Source organism: Marmota marmota, unplaced genomic scaffold (assembly GCF_001458135.2).
Source record: "Marmota marmota marmota unplaced genomic scaffold, marMar, whole genome shotgun sequence".
NCBI classification, from domain to species: domain Eukaryota; kingdom Metazoa; phylum Chordata; class Mammalia; order Rodentia; family Sciuridae; genus Marmota; species Marmota marmota.
The window spans coordinates 48147768-48164409 of NW_025999853.1; the positions used below are offsets into that span (position 1 = coordinate 48147768).

Here is a 16642-nt window from a genome sequence, read left to right on the forward strand (position 1 = left end):
AAAAAAAAAAAAAAAAAAAAAAAGGTGGTGGGGACCACTTACCCTTTATAATGTCCTGGGTTCAATCCCCAGCACCCAAATAATAATAAATGCAACACAGTTTTCATATAATATACATTTTTTTTTGGTACCAGGGATTGAACCCAGAGGTGTTTAACCACTAAGCCACATCTCTAGCCCTTTTTTATTTATTTTGAGATAGGATCTCACTAAGTTGCTTAAGGCCTCACTAAGTTTCTGAGACAAGGTTTGAATTTATGATCATCTTGTTTCAGCCTCCTGAGCCACTGGATTACAGGTATGCATCACTAAGACTGGCTAAATGACATTTTTTTTTTTTTTTTTTTGGTGGTGCTGACGATTGAACCCAGGGCCTTGTGCCTGAAAGGCAAGCACTCTACCAACTGAGCTATATCCTCAGCCCAAATAGGACTTTTTAATTAATGCTGTAACAATTAACATTTACCACACAATCTCAAGAGAAGGAAAAATAAGAAAGAAATTATAATGAACACACAAAAAAATGTAATTGAGTGGTTGGGTCATTTTTGTCTTGACAATAATACTGAATCAAAGGCAGACTGATTAATTCATTCCTTTACCCTTCTACGAATCAGAATATGTTTACTCTCCCAAATTGTGCTTCTTCCAATCTCCCCACTTGGAAACACTTTCCTCAGGGCATTCCAGATTTCTGAATAGGAAGCCTCAGATGGTTTTGCTTAATTTGAGTGATCCCATCCAATGGACATTCATTCATTCATTCAACAAAGGTTTACTAAGCTCCAATTGAATGCTGCCCCCACTTCTCTTTCACCAAAGATATAGCAGTGAAAAAACAAATTCATGAAGTTTACATTCTATGGGGGGAGACAGACAATATATAAGTAGATAAATGTAACATATGGGCACTATAATAAAAAAATTTTAAATAAGGCAGAATAAGGAGAAAGAAAAACAAAAGAGAAATACACCTCCCCCAAAGAGATAACATATAAGCAGCAATGTGAAGCAAGAGAGTGAAATCAGAGAGTTTGGGGTAGTGGGGGTAAAAAACAGAAAAACAGCAGGGGCTGGAGGATTAGTACAGTGGTAGAGCACATACTTAGCATGCACAAGACCCTAAATTCCATCCCCAACACCAAAACAGGAACAAATGCAGCATGCTGAAGACAACCTCCAAACTCACTTTACTGTACGTGGAGAGTTGATCCTTTAGGCTCTGACAATGCAACATGGTTCCCAGGGCTACCTGCTGGACCAACTGTTGAAATTTTAAATTTCTGGAAACAAAATCTGTCTCACAGTTTACCTGTAAGGATAAATGATGTTGTATAAGTTGTTTACTGATTGTTTCTAAAAGTGCCCTAAGGTTGTGCAGTAAACCAAGATGTTGATAGAATCAGCTTCAGACTCAACAAAAATAAATGACTCCAGAGTTTTAAAGCTTCAGTTCCTCTTTTGCTTGAGGCCAGAAACTAATGAAGTGATTCTTTCTGTTCCAATGAATTAGCACGAACATACACATTCAGAGGGGGTTCCATATGTTGTGAAGGGCTCACTACAAGTTGACCACTTGCCTATGGCTGCACACCATAAACACCTCATTTCTCCAGCCTCCTTCAATTCCAAACCACATTTGCTATCACCCTGCTTATCCCCTTCTCTTACTCTAAACTAATTACACCTACTTCTTTTCACTAGGTAAGGTCCCCAAACTTCCTCTAAAACAGATTCTACTATCAACTAATTAATATAGTTACTACTTTAAAATATAAATTTTCAGGAAATAATGACACTGCACTAGACTCACAGTTAGGACTAATATTCTAGACTAATATTCTAGAATATTAGGACTAATATTCTAGACCACACCTGTGCATTTCTATACTTAAATGAGTCCATAGCTAATAACTAAGGTCTCTAAAGTTTAATTCCAACTACCCTTTATGATTCTCAAACAAATTTCTTATTTTAGAATGCAAAAGGTCAACTATAAGCCTTACACTGAAGGACTATCTATTCTTGATATGTGAAATTCCAACAACTTACCTCTACTAATACAGTAGTATTTCCTTCTTGCAGCAGCCCAATCAGTCCTTCTTTAGTCTTTCTCCCACTGAGCTTGGTAGCTTTGCTCCAGCCCTCCTTCTGGGCCTGCTTGTGAAGCCAGATCTCTGCCTATAAATTGGAAAGAAGAAGGGCAGATGATGAAGTCACAGAATTTATACTGAATGATGTTCTAAAATATGTTCAAGTTCCCTGATGCTTTCTGCTTCCCCTAAATTCTATAATTCTAGTGGCAGTACACCACTAAATGCTGAGTATAGATTGCAGAAACTGGTGCTCTGGACAACTTTAATCTTCACAACAACCCTATGGAGAAAATGGTATTATTTTCATTATATAGACAAGAATGACTCAACTATGGGGGCTGTGCCAGTGACTCAGTGATAGAGTGCTCATCTAGCATGCTTGAGGCATTGAGTTCGATCCTCAGCACCACATAAATGTAAAATAAAGACATTGTGTCCGTTTAAAAAACTAAAAATTGAATATTTTTTAAAAGAATGATTCAACAATGAAAGATTAATTTAAATGTCCACAAAGTATTGATGTGAAGGCACCATAATTTGAGTCCTAGAGGGTCTGACTCCTGAGTGCACACAGGTCCCTGCGGCAGAAAACACCAAGCAGTTTCGCATGATATAGGGTTCGTTAACCCTGGGTCAATTTCTCCCCACTAACACAGGCTGAGGTGGTTGTTTAAGCCAGAATTCCCTCTAGGTTTCTGCCGTTATGGGCCACTGGTCATCAGGTCTCACCTACGCTCCCCAGTATCACCTCTCCAGACTAAAGTTGGACCCTAGTACCCTACACTGCATCCCCTTCCAACCTTTTTGAGATCTCCACCACAAGTTTCCAGAGCTTTCTTGCAATTTACAAAGGAGTAGCCTGTTTTCTGCCGCAGCTTCATAAGGAGCTCCTTGCTGGAAGAAGAGGCAGACAACCAGGACGCAGCGTGAATGGTGTGCCGTGGCTGGGGCGACTGAAGCTGAAGGGACCCGGCCTGGAGAGGGTAAGAAGACAGGGATGAGAAGCCAGAAGCAGCTAAGAGACGGGGAGGGGTGCACTTCAGCTCCGAGGCAGCCTTAGGGCTGGGGAGACGAGGACAGGGCAGCGACTGAAGCTGGACACAGAAGAGTCAATGCCAATGGAGGAGGTGGAACCGAGTTGAATGCGGGTCGGGATAAGGGAAGGGGTGCGCTCGGGACGCACAGGAAAACTACAAGGAAGGCAATGTGAGCATCGGGCCAGGTGTCCTCACCGGGAAACTCCCGGTCCGCGCGTCCAGGAACAAGCGCAGCGACCGCAGCAGGGACATCTCGCCAGCTACGGCTCACTCCCGCCCGCTGACGTACGAGCCAAACGACCGGCTACGACGTGGCGGGAGGGTCAAAATTCTTCCCCAGAACGTGGCAAACAAGAGTGGCTCCACCTGCTGGCAAGAGGAACACAGTCGCCTCCATTCAGCTTAAATTTATAGAGACAGCATAGATTCAGACACTTCACAGGGAGTTACCCGCGACAGGAAAAATAAGAAAAATCAAAGGATAAAGTTGTCACAAAATAATAATGTAAGACGAATGGTTGACACTTTTTTTTTTATTTCCAATGTAGCTTCACATTCATTATCCACTTATGACTCAAGACAAACTCCCTGAGGCAGGTAGAGGGGTAGAGTCCCTCCAATAAAATTAGCAAGTATTTGTTAAATCAGCAAAATATCTGTGGAACACTTGTGTGCCAGGAACTGTGCTAACCTTCGGGGAATTAGACAAGAATAAACGAACCACAGCTCTACCCTCCCAGGAAATCCCACAGTGAGAAAACAAGGATAAGACAAATGTTCACACAAGTCAAAGTAAGGTCCCATAAGAGGTTAAAGGATCTCAGAGGGAAAAAATCGCATTCAAACAGGAGCTGAAAAGCTTTTTTTCAGGAAAGAGGCAAAAAGCAAGATTTTTTGACAGGTAGCAATAGCCCTTCCAGGCAGGGAATCATCATAAAGATAGAAGAAGTCAGGAACTCTTATATGGATTTAGAGAACAAAGAGTAGACCTTTTACAATCTGGTCAGAGGCCCAATACGTGTAGGAAAAGAATGGAAAATGAAAGAGAGAGGTAATTTGGGATTAGATGGAAGTACTAAGCAGAGGAGCTTGTTCTTGCTTCTACAAGCAGTGGAAGCTAATCAGAGCTGATTTGGAAGATTCCAAGTTTGCAGACTGGCTCCAAGGCGAGAGAAGGTGGCAGAGGGTCCAGAAGAGGTGACTATGTGCCTAAGCAATAAGAGATCCTGGACCAGAGAAGCTAGCATGAGAGGAGACAAAAACTGAAGCAAACACATTAGAAAAGAATGACTAATGGAGCTTAGAAAGGAAAACCAAAGGTGAGAAGAATCTAGCACTTAGTCCATGTTCTGCACTGCACTATGTTCTGATATCAGGAATCCAGCTCTGAAAAGGAAAAAGAAGCTATAGCCCAAAAGACAGCTCTGCTGCTTTTCCCCAGCTTCAGGATTGGGAGGACCTGACCCAGTTAGAGCCATGACCCTACCAGATTATTGCTGGGGTGTGAGGGGGTACTCCATAAATTTTAGATTTGAGGGTTTGGGGTTTTTTTTTTAGTTGTAGATGGACACAATATCTTTCCTTATTTATATTTATGTGGTACTGAGTTTTGAACCCAGTGCCTCATGCATGCAAGGCAAGTGATCTACCATTGAGCTATAAACCCAGTCCCAAAGATTTGGGGTTTTGTTTTTGGTACTGGGGCATTTTACCACTGAGCTACATCCCCAGCCCTTTCTATTTTTTATTATTTTTTAAAATTATTATTCTTTTTGGGTGTACCAGGGATTGAGCTCAGAGGCACTGAGCCACATCCCCAGGCCTATTTTGTATTTTATTTAGAGACAGGGTCTCATTGAGTTGCTTAGTTCCTCGATTTTGCTGAGGCTGGCTTTGAACCTGCGATACCCCTGCCTCAGCCTCCCCAGTTGCTGGGATTACAGGCTTGCACCACCATGCCTGACTAGATCTTGGTTTTTTAAAAAGTCCATTCTGTATAAACAGGACTGGAAGTCATCCATGACAGTCTCACTGCAGCCACTGTTCTCATATCTTATTTACCTTCTTTACTTCTAAATATCCCAGGGACCCTTCCAACCTCCTTTGTGCAAAACCCCTTTACGCTCTAAAAGCCAATCCTTCTAGGACTCCAGAATTCTTAGCAAACAAACACCTCCCTTCATCTGTCCAAGCATAACTGTGGGAACAAAGAAGGAAAGGGGAGAGAGACACCAAGGAAATCCTTTTTTTTTTTTTTTTTTTAGTCCTTGTGTTTGTGACTCTGGAGATACAGCTTTGGAGAAATGCAGTTCCTTTACTGGAATGGAATGATGTCAAGCAGGTCTTGGTTCCCTGTGCCTGGCCCTATAGATGTTGACATTCTTATCCTCATCCCGCTGGGCCAGCTCAAGTTGGAAGTGCTGGGGAAGAAGGTGCTGAAAGAAGTTCTCTGTCCCATGTTCCTCTCTCATCTTGGAGGCCAGGTAGATGGTGCCATGATGCCCACACAGATGTTGGAGGGTTCCCAGTAGCAGTGGGAAGGTGGGCTCCAAGTACACGATATCAGCCCCCAGCACTATGTCATAGTCTCCAGGGAAGACATGCTGATCAATCCCCCAGGACAAGGCACAAACCTGGGCCCGGCCTCCGGCTGGCACATTAGCCTGGACATTGCCCTTGATCTGCTCTAGGGCCACTGGCAGGTCAGTGATGGTAACATCCCCCCCTGAGAGAGAGCAAGGAGGAGAAATGCAAGTCAGAGGGACCAACCACCGGCTCCTGGTTGGAAGGTCCAGAGACCTCAATGCCTAGAGGGCAATGTCTTCACAGCCCAAAGTCCACACTTTGACTTTTAGTTGCCCTAACATCCATCTCATCGACTGCTATTCTCATTACTCCACATTCTACAACATCAACATTCCCTCTGAGCTAATCTTCAACCTCTCTGCCAAACACAACAATCAGATGTCAGCAGAAGCCTGGGCACAACTGAGCTGGAGACGGGCTATGCACCCACCCCCACTGACACAAGCCTGCCTTCAGGGATCTGGAAAGCTTCCCAGAAGACATGACCTCAGCTGAGTTCTAAAGGGCAAGCAGGAGTTAGTCAGGTGTTGCTTTTCAAGCAGAGGATAGTGAGTATGAAGGCCTGGCAAGAGAAAAGTATGACATGTTCAAAGAAGGCTGTAACTTAAAGGTTGTAGAACAGAAAAGTGTCAAGACATGAGAAAAGAGGACCATAACATGCTAAGGAGATTCAAGTTTCATAGAGGGCAATAGGATTTAAGATGAGAAGCAGGGCTGGGCATGGGGGTGCACACCTGTAACCTCAGCGGCTTGGGAGGTTGAGGCAGAAGGATCGAAAGTTCAAAGCTAGCCTAAGCAACTTAGCAAGACCCTGTCTCTGAATAAAAATATTTTTAAAGGGCTGGTGATGTGGCTCAGTGGTTAAGTGAGGTTCAATCCCCAGTACCAAAAAAAAAAAGCAGGGTGAAGACCAGATTAGCATTTCAGAAAGCATTCATGCAATAAATTGAGCACCCAGAAGTGCTAAGGATACAGTGGTGAGCAAAACAAAACCTCAGCTTTCCTTGAGTTTTATTCTAGAGGTAGAAATGCACTATGTACTGCAAAATTAACTATTTAACTATAAATTAAAAATCATTATTTAACTATAATCATGATGAGTATTATGGAAAGAGATGTAGGAAGTACTAAGGATGCATTCATTCATTTTTATCATGTGCTTATATGCCAGGTGTTGAGACTACAGCAGTGAACCAGCCAGACAAGTGTCCCTTCCCTATGGAGCTTACAGTCTAGTAGCAAGAAACAGATGACAACAATTTAAAAAAAAGGAAATGCAATATACCATATGTCAAATGGTAATAAGTGTTATGGCGAAATGTCAAGCAAGAAAAGAAATAAGAAATGCTTAAGGGTCAGGACAGGGAGTGTCATTTTAAATTGGATGATTGGGGAAAGTCTCCATAAGCAGGTTATGTTTGGGCAAAGACCTGAAGGCAGCATAAAGCAAATCACGTGGATCTCTCAGGCTAAAGTCTACCAAGTGACAGAACAGCAAGCAAAAAGACCTTGAGGTAGGACTCTGCTGCCTGATGCGAGTGAGGAACAGCGTGTCAATAGCTAGAGCAGAGAGTAAAGGGGACAATAGTAGGCACTGGATCATAGTAAGGATCTTATAAGAAGATTGAGAAATCTGGCTTTCAAATTTCTGGGATACTGTGGAAGAATTTTAAATGGAAGAAAGGCATAAACTGATTTAATGTTTTAAGAGATGCATTTTGGTTGCTGCAATTAGAGGGCATTGGGGGATTTGAACCTGGGGTACTTTACCATTGATCTACATCCCCATCCCATTTTATTTTTTATTTTGAGACAAGTCTTGCTAAGTTGCCCAGGCTGGCCTCAAACTTAGTCCTGAAATTTAATCCTCCTGCTTTGGTCTCCCAAGTTGCTGGGATTACAGTCATGTACCACCAAATGTATTTTTAATATATTGAAATATCAAAAGAATATATTTCTGAATATATTTTGGAGATAGAGTCCACAGGATTTGCCAACAGATTGAATATGAAATATGACAGAGAAAGAGGGAAAGTTCGGATAGTTTTCAGACATTTGACCTAACTAGAAAACCAAATTGCCATTCATCTGAACAAACAGTGCTACAGCAGGTGGTATGAATAGGAAATTATAATGTTGTTTCTGGACACTGCATAAAGATACTGAGTAGATAGTCACAAACATGAAAAGGACATTCAAAGCCACAAAGTGTTGAGAGTGCTCAGGAGGGAATGTAGTCAGAAAAAAGAAAAGGTCAAAAGATTACTACCTGAGCTCTGGGGCACTCAAATTTTTAGTTGCGAAGATGAATAGGCACTGACAAAAGAGAAGGGAAAAGTGTGCCAGTGAGGCAGGCAGAAACAGGTGTGGCACTCCAGAAAACAAAGAAAGTTTCAAGGAGGAAGTGGCAATGTCAAATGCATAGTCGACTGAGATGGGCTGAGAACAGACTCCTGGGTTTAACAACACAAAGTTGAAAGGGAAGCTCATAACCTTAACTAGAGCCATTGGAGTGAAAGGCATGGTGCAGTCTGAATTGGAATGGATGGAGAAAAAACATAGAAGGAGAAGAAGCAGAGACAGTGGACAATAACTCTTTTGAGGAATTTTTTTTTTAAAGCAGAGCAGAAAAAATGGCTTGGTATCTGGAGGAAGCTGTAGGATCAGAGTATTTTTTTCTGAGATAGGAGAAATTACAGTATATTTATGTATGTATGTGTATATAATAACATAAAATATGTGTAGACAGTAGACATAATTATACATAGACATAATCACATATAGAGAGAGGGGAGGAGAATAAAACCCAAAGAGAAGGAAAAATCAACAATACAGAAGATGCTTGGGGGCTGTTGCTGGAACGGTGTCTTTGAGCTGGTGGGAAAATTTAGAATCTTTAGACAAATGGAGGGTTTGACTATAGCTAGCACAGTGTGTTGATCCATGATAACAAGGCAAAAGGCAGCCAGGTGTGGTGGTGGACACCTGTAATTTCAGCCACTTGGGAGCCTGATGCAGAAGGATCACAAGTTTAAGGCCAGCCTCAGCAACTCAGTGAGACCCTGTCTCAAAATAAAATAAAAAGGGCTGAGGGTGTAGTTCATTGGTAGAGGGTCCCTGAGTTCTAGCCCTAATACCACCAAAAACAACAACAAAGCAGAAGGCAATGTATCAGACTCAGACATAGGAGAATAGATGTTGCAACAGGAACATGTGGACATTTTTTGAGAAAATACAAGCAATCAGGAGATGGGAAACAAAGTCATCAGCTGAGGGTGATGATAGTGGAAGAGGCACTCACAGTTTTGAAGAACAAGAAGGGAAGAAACAGATATTTAGGGGAGTGGAAGAATAAGCAGAAAAGGGGAAGTGTAACAGACTAGCATTTAAGACCCACCTGTCAGTGATAGCAAATTTAAAATGAGACCAATGAGTACAGATGGATATGTACTAGAAAGGCCTAAACTGGCCTGGGGTGGAATTATCAAAGAAGCTTTTCCTTGGAAGTGATAGTTGAGCTGAGCAATGAGGAATGCATATGCATTAACCAGGTAGCAAAAGGGTTTCAGACAGAAAGTGCAGCCTGTGTAAAGTCCCCAAGGAAGGGAACATCAAAGTAGGTTTGTGGAACCAACTAAAGGGCAATAGCATAAAGAGGACAGGAGGGAAAGAGAGGAACAAAAAGAAGTTGAGAGCTAGGTGCACATCTGTAATCCCAGCTCTCAGGAGGCTAAGGCAGAAGGATCACAAGTTCAAGGCCCTGTCTCAAAATAAAATAAGAGTTGGAGATTTAGCTCAGTGGTAGAACTCTTGTTCAGTACATGCAAAGCCCTGGATTCAATCACTAGTACCTCCCTGCTGAAAAAAGAAAAAAAAATATGAAGAAAAAAGAGGAAGAAAGAAAAAGGCTAGAGAGAGAGGTAAGGCATCGGAGGCCATACTAAACGTATTTGTTCTATCCTGAAAACAAAAAGAACCCACTAAAAGTTTTGGCATGGGGTGGGGTGTGATTACATCTGCATTTTTTTGGTATTGGGGACTGAACTCAGGGACACTTGACCACTGAGCCACCTCCCCAGCCCTATTTTGTATTTTATTTAGAGACAGGGTCTCACTGAGTTGCTTAGTGCCTTGCTTTTGCTGAGGCTGGCTTTGAACTCATGATACTCCTGCCTCAGCCTCCCAGACTGCTGGGATTACAGGCATGCACCACGGTGCCCAGTTCCACATTTGCATTTTGAAAGTTATTCTGACTGCTGAGTGGAGTGGGCAGAAGTCTAAGTAGGGGCAAAAAGTCAAGGTAGGAAGACTAGTATGACTATGTTGCAGTCCAAGCAAGTGGTGATGGTGGCTTGGACTGGGAAGCTATTAGTGGATATGACAATACATGAAAAAATCCAGGAGATTTTTCAGGAGATAAAATCAATAGGACTTGAATAATGATATAGGGGTGATAAACAATGACATGTGAAAGGTGATGTCTAGGAACATTGGGTGGATGGTGGTTTGATTCACCAAAATGAGGAAGCCTGAGGGAGGATCACAGAATCTAGGTTGGGTATGCCAAACTTTCGCATAGGGAAGCATGAAGGCTCTTGTGAAAAACCAGGCAAGAAATGGTAATGGCCTGAACTCAACGTGGTGGGAAGTAGAGCAGATAACTGTGGAAGAGCTAAGGACATATAATGCAAGGACTGGCTGATTACCAGGAATTCGAGGGAAAGGGAAAGAGACAAAATGACACTCATAGCTGGGTGTGGTGGCATACACTTGTAATCCCAGTGGCAAGGAAGACTGAGGCAGGAGGATTGTAAATTTAAGGCCAGACTCATCAATTTAGAGAGGCCCTAGCAATTTAGTAAGACCTGCTCTCAAGATAAAAAAATAAAAAAAATATATAAATATATATATTTATATTTATTTATTGATTATTACGTAGTGCTGAGGCTCGAACCTGGGGCCTCGCACGTGCTATGCTGAGCCACAATCCCAGCCCAAAAAGCATCCATATAATGGGAACACTTACCTTCACATGCTACCAGACTAGCTTCTTTTCCTTTGCTCCCTGTTAAGTTGCCAAGTTAGAAATCTGAGTGTTATCTATCTATCTTTCCATCTATTTATCTATATCTTCTATCTATCTCTCTTTTCTTGGTATGGGAGATTGTACCCAGAGGCACTTAACCACTGAGCCACATCCTCAGTCCTTTTTTGTATTTTATTTAGAGACAGGAGTTGCTTAGGGCCTCACTAAATTGCTCAAGCTGATCTTGAACTTGCAATCCTGCCTCAGCTTCCCAGTCACTGGGAAGTCACTGGGATTACAGGCATGTACCACTGCTCCCTGCAGTTTCTATCTTTTTGCTTTCTGTGATTTCATGGGGGATTTGTCAATTAAAATTCCCTTTGGCATTTGGGAGGCTGAGGCAGGAGGATTGCAAATTCAAGGCTAGCCTCAGCAAGGCCCTAAGCAACTCAGTGAGACCCTGCCTCAAAATAAAAAATAAAAAAGGGCCAGGGATGTGGCTCGGTGGTTAAGTGCCCCTGGGTTCAACCCCTGATACCACTCCAAAAAAAAAAGTTTTTAGATAATTGCTTTCAGTGTAGGGTTTGTCTGTTCCTTAGATTATAAGAGACTTTTTTTTAGTTTTTGGTTCTTGATACAAGCAAACTTTTCCTTACCCTTTCCTTTTCCAAGTCTGCCATGCTTAATTCCTACCCCCACTTCCCAAAAACCCAAGGAATCTAACATATATTAATACATCATGAAGTCTAAAGCAGTCACAAGGTTTAATACCCACAGGTCACTTTTCTACATGATACCCCCACATATGCATTTTGACAGAAGACCACCTCCAAGCCAAAGAGGATTTTTTTTTTTTTGGTCTTGTTTTTGTAATGGAGATTTAACTCAGGGGTGCTTTATTACTAAACCACATCCCCAGCCCTTTTTATTTTTATTTTTTGAGATAAGGTCTAGCTAAGTTGCTTAGGGCTTTGCTAAATTGCTAAGGCTGGCCTTACACTTGCAATCCTTCTGTCTCAGCCTCCCCAGTCACTGGGATTATAGTCATGGGCCACTATGCCATGCCCAAAGGGTATTTTAATTGACAAACTCCCCCATGAAATCACAGAGAGCAAAAAGATAGAAACTATCTGGATTGGTGGCACATATCTGTTACCCCAATGACTAGGGAGGCTGAGTCAGGAGGACTGCAAATTCAAGGTCAGCCTCAACAGTTGAGCGAGGCCCTAAGCAACTTTAGCAAGACCATGTCTCAGAATTCAAGATAAAAAACAGAAAGGATTGAGGATGTGACTCAGTGATTAAGCACTCCTGGGTTCAATCACTGATACGCCTCCCCCCCACCACCACCACCAAAAGTAGAAACTACTTCTACAAGACCTGCCCAATTTTTATTTCTTGCCCTCAAATCAACCATCCTGGGTGCTCTGACAGCTAATTAGCGCTTTCTGTCACAGAAGAAGGCGGCGGGGGTGTGGGTGGGGGTGTCGGGTGGGAGGTTGTTAAAGAGAGGGACTGGGCTGAACCCAAAGCACTGCCCTCTCCCAAGAGTCCACGAAGTAACAATTTCTCCACATTCCCGTTCCCCTAACCCCTCCCTCCGCAATGCCAGCTCACACACCCTGCAGCGCTGCCAAGATTCCCACGATGCCGGTCCCTGCGCCCAGTTCGATCACCTTCTTGCCTCGAAAATCGACATTTTGACTCTCGAAATAGTTGCACAAGCTCAGAGCCTATGAGGGGTGGGGGAGAAAAAAGAGAGTGGCAGAGATGACTCCATAGGGAAGACTAGGAATCGAGGGTCGGTGGTACCTCCCAGGAACCCTCAACTGGCATAGCCCTTTTCTCACCGAATCCCACACGCCTGCAGCCACCCCGAGTCGTGAACCAAAATTCTGCGTGATGTTCAGTACATGCCCACAGAAACAGAACCGGCTTTTCTCGGAGTAAGAGTCGGTAAAGAGGCCGACTTCGTGAGGGAACACTGACTCCGGCTCTGATTCAGGATCCCGGCGGCAGTTCGCCATCCGGCAAGAGAGTACCCCGGAGCCACCGCGGGTGCTCGGATCCCGGGTCCGTGGCGGAGTAGAGGTTGAGGGCCGCCCCCGCACCCCCGTCTCGGTTTCCCCGTGGCATCGAGCCCCGCCTCCCCGAGTCAGCACTCCTTTCTCCAGATGGACTTCCTGGAGGTGGAATGAGGAGCTGCCCCTCCTGCCTTGGTAACCTAGTACATACCCAACAGGACCTACTTAGGAACAGACAGATGTGTGTGTGTGTGTCTCCTCGCCAGAGGGCTCGGGATCGGGGAGAGGAAAGAGAAACGTGCTTGATTCCACTGTAGGAGGCGAGGCCCCCAGATCCCTCCTACCTGTGGGGTGCACAGGTACCTGCAGCCAGGCATGGTAGTCAGACCGTGCAGAAACAACTTAAGAGAAGAGGTTGGTGTCCGGACTGGCCTTGCCAAACGGCTTAGAAACTAGCGGTGCGGAGGCCAGCTCCGGCACTCGACCCCTGAGCTCCTCCCAGCTCAGCCCAGTCGAATCTGCTCTTGGGTCTTTAAGGGGGCGGGACCTGCTTGCAGCATGCTTATGCGTCATTACCTTGCGCCTCGGCCTCGGTCTCCACGTGGATGCTGTGAAACCCGCGACCCGGCATCATGGCGGGAATCGAGACTGGAAACCCAGTGGGAGCTGAGGCCCCGCAGCCTCAGAAGCGCTACTACCGGCAACGCGCCCACTCCAACCCTATGGCGGACCACACGCTGCGCTAGTGAGGAGCCGGGCAGGGGGAGCGGAAAGAGGGCTGGAGCCTCCGAGCAGCCAGGGAGAGCAATTGTGCTGGGACTGTAGGGAGGATTGGGATGGACCCGGGAGAATCGACTGGGTGACGTCAGTTAGGGGGTGGATTGGAGAGATTTGGCTGAGGGCAGAGCTGGCCAGTTGGAAGGGGGCGTGGCGTCCTAGTAGCGGTGCCAAATCTGGGAAGAGAGTTACTGAAACTAGAGTTAAAGAAGCAGGTTGTCGTTTCCATCTTTCACTTTTGTTTGCTGGGTTTAACAAAAACAAAACAAAAAACCACAAAGATATACACAATCCTACACTCCTTATCTTACTCTCTCCTCGCAGAGCACACAAAATAGGAGGATCTCAGTGCCTTAGGCAGTCCCTAGGAGAAGGGGAACTTGTGTCCCAGAAATGAGAGCTGCCCAGTCAGAGTCATATCAACCCCAGAAGTGGAGATGGGCAGATCAACAATTGTGGGCCTCATAATGGGCCTGTGGTTCACACTGAGAGCGAGGGGGCTTTCCATTGTGCCTCCTAGGGTCTAGTGTTACAGAATTTTGAGAAATCCTCCTCTGTGTACCTCCCACCCATACACATGCAATACCACTTCTGAAAAATTGTATAACCAATCTTCTTACATGTCTTATGTCTTCTTTCCAATAGCCCTGTGAAGCCAGAGGAGATGGACTGGTCTGAGCTATATCCAGAGTTCTTCGCCCCACTCACTCAAAATCAGAGCCATGATGACCCAAAGGATAAGAAAGAAAATCGAGCTCAGGCCCAAGTGGAATTTGCAGACATAGGCTGTGGCTATGGTGGCCTGTTAGGTAACACTGGCTCTTTCTCTGGAGTGAGGAGGGGCCTAGGTTTTGCTACCTCAGCAGGTTTGATGGGGGCTACAGGTGACCTTTCCCCTTAAGACATTGGTGACATCAGTGTGGAAAGCCTCCCACCTCCCTTCTACTGTGGATGTGTGGCCTTTGCCTTGGAGAAGGGAGGGGGTTGCCTCAAATGCCTCTTAGAACCTCATTTGTTCTGTCTGGCCTCAGTCCCTACATGAGCCCCATTTTGCCTGCCAGGTGCTGGGTCATTGAACCGGTCAGCACAAGCGTCAGAGATTAGCTGCTGTGGTCAGTGATCCTGAACTGTCTTTCTCAGGGATTCCACCACTTTCCCTAACCCCCACCACACCTTCAACTAGTCACATTTTTTCTTCTCCACTCTTATGTTTTTGGGTTCCTATTATACTGTCTGTGTTGTTTCAGGTATGCATGTCAAGCCACTTCCCTAGTTTTAGATCTTCCCATACAGATAACAGCCTGATAGGGAGAAGAACATGGTACTTAGAGGTAGAAAACCTTGGTTTAAGTTCCAGCTCTACCCCTTCTTAGCTCTATGATCTTGAACATTTCTGGCCCTTAGAGTCCTCATCTTCTCAGTCTACCGTAGAATCTTATAGAAATTAAATAAGACCATGTATGAAATCACTGTGAAAATTGTAAAGGAAATTGTATATGTAACTCAGCCTTCCCATTGTAATTCTGGTGACAATTTTTGTATCTCCCCCAACTCATCCCCAGCAGAGAATAATTCATATAGATATATCATACCCATTCCTGATTTTGGTAGTTGCAGATTGAGTCCTCCTTTCTTGTGTTGACCCCTTTGAATTTCCACAAGTATGAGGTTGATGATCCCATTGCTATTTCTGTTTCCAGTGGAACTATCACCACTGTTTCCAGACACTCTGATTCTGGGTCTGGAGATACGTGTGAAGGTCTCAGACTATGTACAAGACCGGATTCGGGCACTTCGCACAGCCCCTGGAGGTGGCTTCCAGAACATTGCCTGTCTCCGTAGTAATGCCATGAAGCACCTTCCTAACTTCTTCCGCAAAGGCCAGGTGGGGAGGGGACCTGGTGGGTTAGGCTGGTAAGCAGGCCAGGCCTAGAGGCCAGGTCTCAACCTTGTTGGTGCCTATCTGTCTCACAGTTGACAAAGATGTTCTTCCTCTTTCCTGATCCACACTTCAAGCGAACAAAGCACAAGTGGCGAATCATCAGTCCCACACTGCTGGCAGAATATGCCTATGTACTAAGAGTTGGGGTGAGTTGGGAAGGAGGAGGGGTGAGTGGCTTACTTGGAATCTTCACTAAGAATTAGTTGGAAATGTATTTAGGAACTTCCATCATCACTCCCATCATTTTGCTGCTCAGTTGCATACAGCCCTTACCTAGGCTGATTTTGCCTATGCAGGGGCTGGTATATACCATAACTGATGTGCTGGAGCTACACCACTGGATGTGCACCCATTTTGAAGGGCACCCCTTGTTTGAGCGTGTGCCTCTGGAAGAGCTGGTAAGTAAAGGGCCTAGGGGAAATGTAAGGATGCAGGTCCTTTCCAGAGTGCTTCTGTACTCTTTGAACCCAGGTCAGGGCCAGGAGGATGGGATGGCAGTCTAGGGGTTGGGGAGTCCGAAAAGTGGGCAAGGACTTATTGGACTATTCCTTCTTCCAGAGTGAAGATCCCATTATAGGACATCTAGGCACCTCAACAGAGGAGGGAAAGAAAGTTCTACGTAATGGAGGAAAGAATTTCCCAGCTATCTTCCGAAGAATACAGGATCCTGCCCTCTAGGCATTGACCTCCAATTCTACCCTGCCTGGTTACTGACTGCCTACCCTACCTTAGCTGATCCCCATCTTCCAGGGACAGGAAAGAAGATCAGGCCTCTTCCAAAGAGATTGGGCCTTCCCACCTGAGCCTGGTGGGGCTGGGAGACTGCATTCTCTCCAAAAGTTGGGGAGGTGCTGGTGTTCACAACTACCCTTCTCACTTTCTCATTCCTCCAATGCCAGCAGAAAGCACAAGTAGATAACTGGGAAGGACAAAGGACCTTGGCCAGAGGAGACATTAGGAAGGGTGTGGGGTCTTGTCCTCCTGTAGTACTCCCTGCTCCTTGTGGGGACTCTCCTTATCTGGGATGCAGAATGCCATGTCCCACTGTCTAAACTCTCTACTCAGCTCAAATCATTTGTCCACTTGTGTTTTCTTTGCAGTCCTGGGGAATAATGTGTATGCATGCTCATGCATGCCCGTGCTGCTATTTCTCG

General features: G+C 44.8%; 3 protein-coding genes across 5 annotated transcripts in view; 1 reads left to right on the forward strand and 2 right to left on the reverse strand.

Annotated features, from left to right (window-relative positions):
* Tsfm (Ts translation elongation factor, mitochondrial) overlaps positions 1 to 3470 on the reverse strand; it is an 11000-nt gene extending 7530 nt beyond the window's left edge. The window contains exons 1-4 of the mRNA XM_015483076.2: positions 3329 to 3470; positions 2897 to 3070; positions 2053 to 2181; positions 1190 to 1312 (exon numbers count right to left, since the gene is read on the reverse strand). Coding sequence (XP_015338562.1) covers positions 1190 to 1312; positions 2053 to 2181; positions 2897 to 3070; positions 3329 to 3385 — 483 coding nt within the window. The 5' untranslated portion in view covers positions 3386 to 3470. The remainder of the gene's footprint in view (positions 1 to 1189; positions 1313 to 2052; positions 2182 to 2896; positions 3071 to 3328) is intronic.
* Positions 3471 to 5321: 1851 nt separating this feature from the next.
* Positions 5322 to 12772, reverse strand: Eef1akmt3 (EEF1A lysine methyltransferase 3). The gene is made up of 3 exons (XM_015483081.2): positions 12596 to 12772; positions 12367 to 12478; positions 5322 to 5858 (listed from the first exon to the last, which is right to left on the reverse strand). The coding sequence occupies exons 1-3, from the start codon at positions 12770 to 12772 to the stop codon at positions 5467 to 5469; spliced, it is 681 nt and encodes a 226-aa protein (XP_015338567.1). The 3' UTR covers positions 5322 to 5466.
* Positions 12528 to 16559, forward strand: Mettl1 (methyltransferase 1, tRNA methylguanosine). 3 transcript variants are annotated; one of them, XM_015483079.2, is made up of 6 exons: positions 12528 to 12964; positions 14192 to 14355; positions 15247 to 15431; positions 15521 to 15634; positions 15785 to 15886; positions 16047 to 16559. In XM_015483079.2, the coding sequence occupies exons 2-6, from the start codon at positions 14211 to 14213 to the stop codon at positions 16164 to 16166; spliced, it is 666 nt and encodes a 221-aa protein (XP_015338565.1). In that variant the 5' UTR covers positions 12528 to 12964; positions 14192 to 14210; the 3' UTR covers positions 16167 to 16559. The 3 variants fall into 3 exon arrangements, with proteins under 3 accessions (XP_015338565.1, XP_015338563.1, XP_015338564.1); XM_015483077.2 differs by lacking the exon at positions 12528 to 12964 and adding an exon at positions 13376 to 13514; XM_015483078.2 differs by lacking the exon at positions 12528 to 12964 and adding an exon at positions 13376 to 13514 and having other exon boundaries at positions 15563 to 15634.
* The last annotated feature ends 83 nt before the right edge of the window (positions 16560 to 16642 follow it).

Coding starts and splice junctions, on each gene's coding strand:
- Eef1akmt3 (XM_015483081.2), bottom strand. CDS start 12,772: ATGGCGAACTGCCGCCGGGATCCTGAATCAGAGCCGGAGTCAGTGTTC. Junction 12,479..12,595: donor CTGCAGGCGTGTGGGATTCG/GTGAGAAAAGGG, acceptor CACCCCTCATAG/GCTCTGAGCTTGTGCAACTA. Junction 5,859..12,366: donor AATCTTGGCAGCGCTGCAGG/GTGTGTGAGCTG, acceptor GCTCTCTCTCAG/GGGGGGATGTTACCATCACT.
- Mettl1 (XM_015483077.2), top strand. CDS start 13,402: ATGGCGGGAATCGAGACTGGAAACCCAGTGGGAGCTGAGGCCCCGCAG. Junction 15,432..15,520: donor ACTTCTTCCGCAAAGGCCAG/GTGGGGAGGGGA, acceptor TCTGTCTCACAG/TTGACAAAGATGTTCTTCCT. Junction 15,887..16,046: donor GTGTGCCTCTGGAAGAGCTG/GTAAGTAAAGGG, acceptor TCCTTCTTCCAG/AGTGAAGATCCCATTATAGG.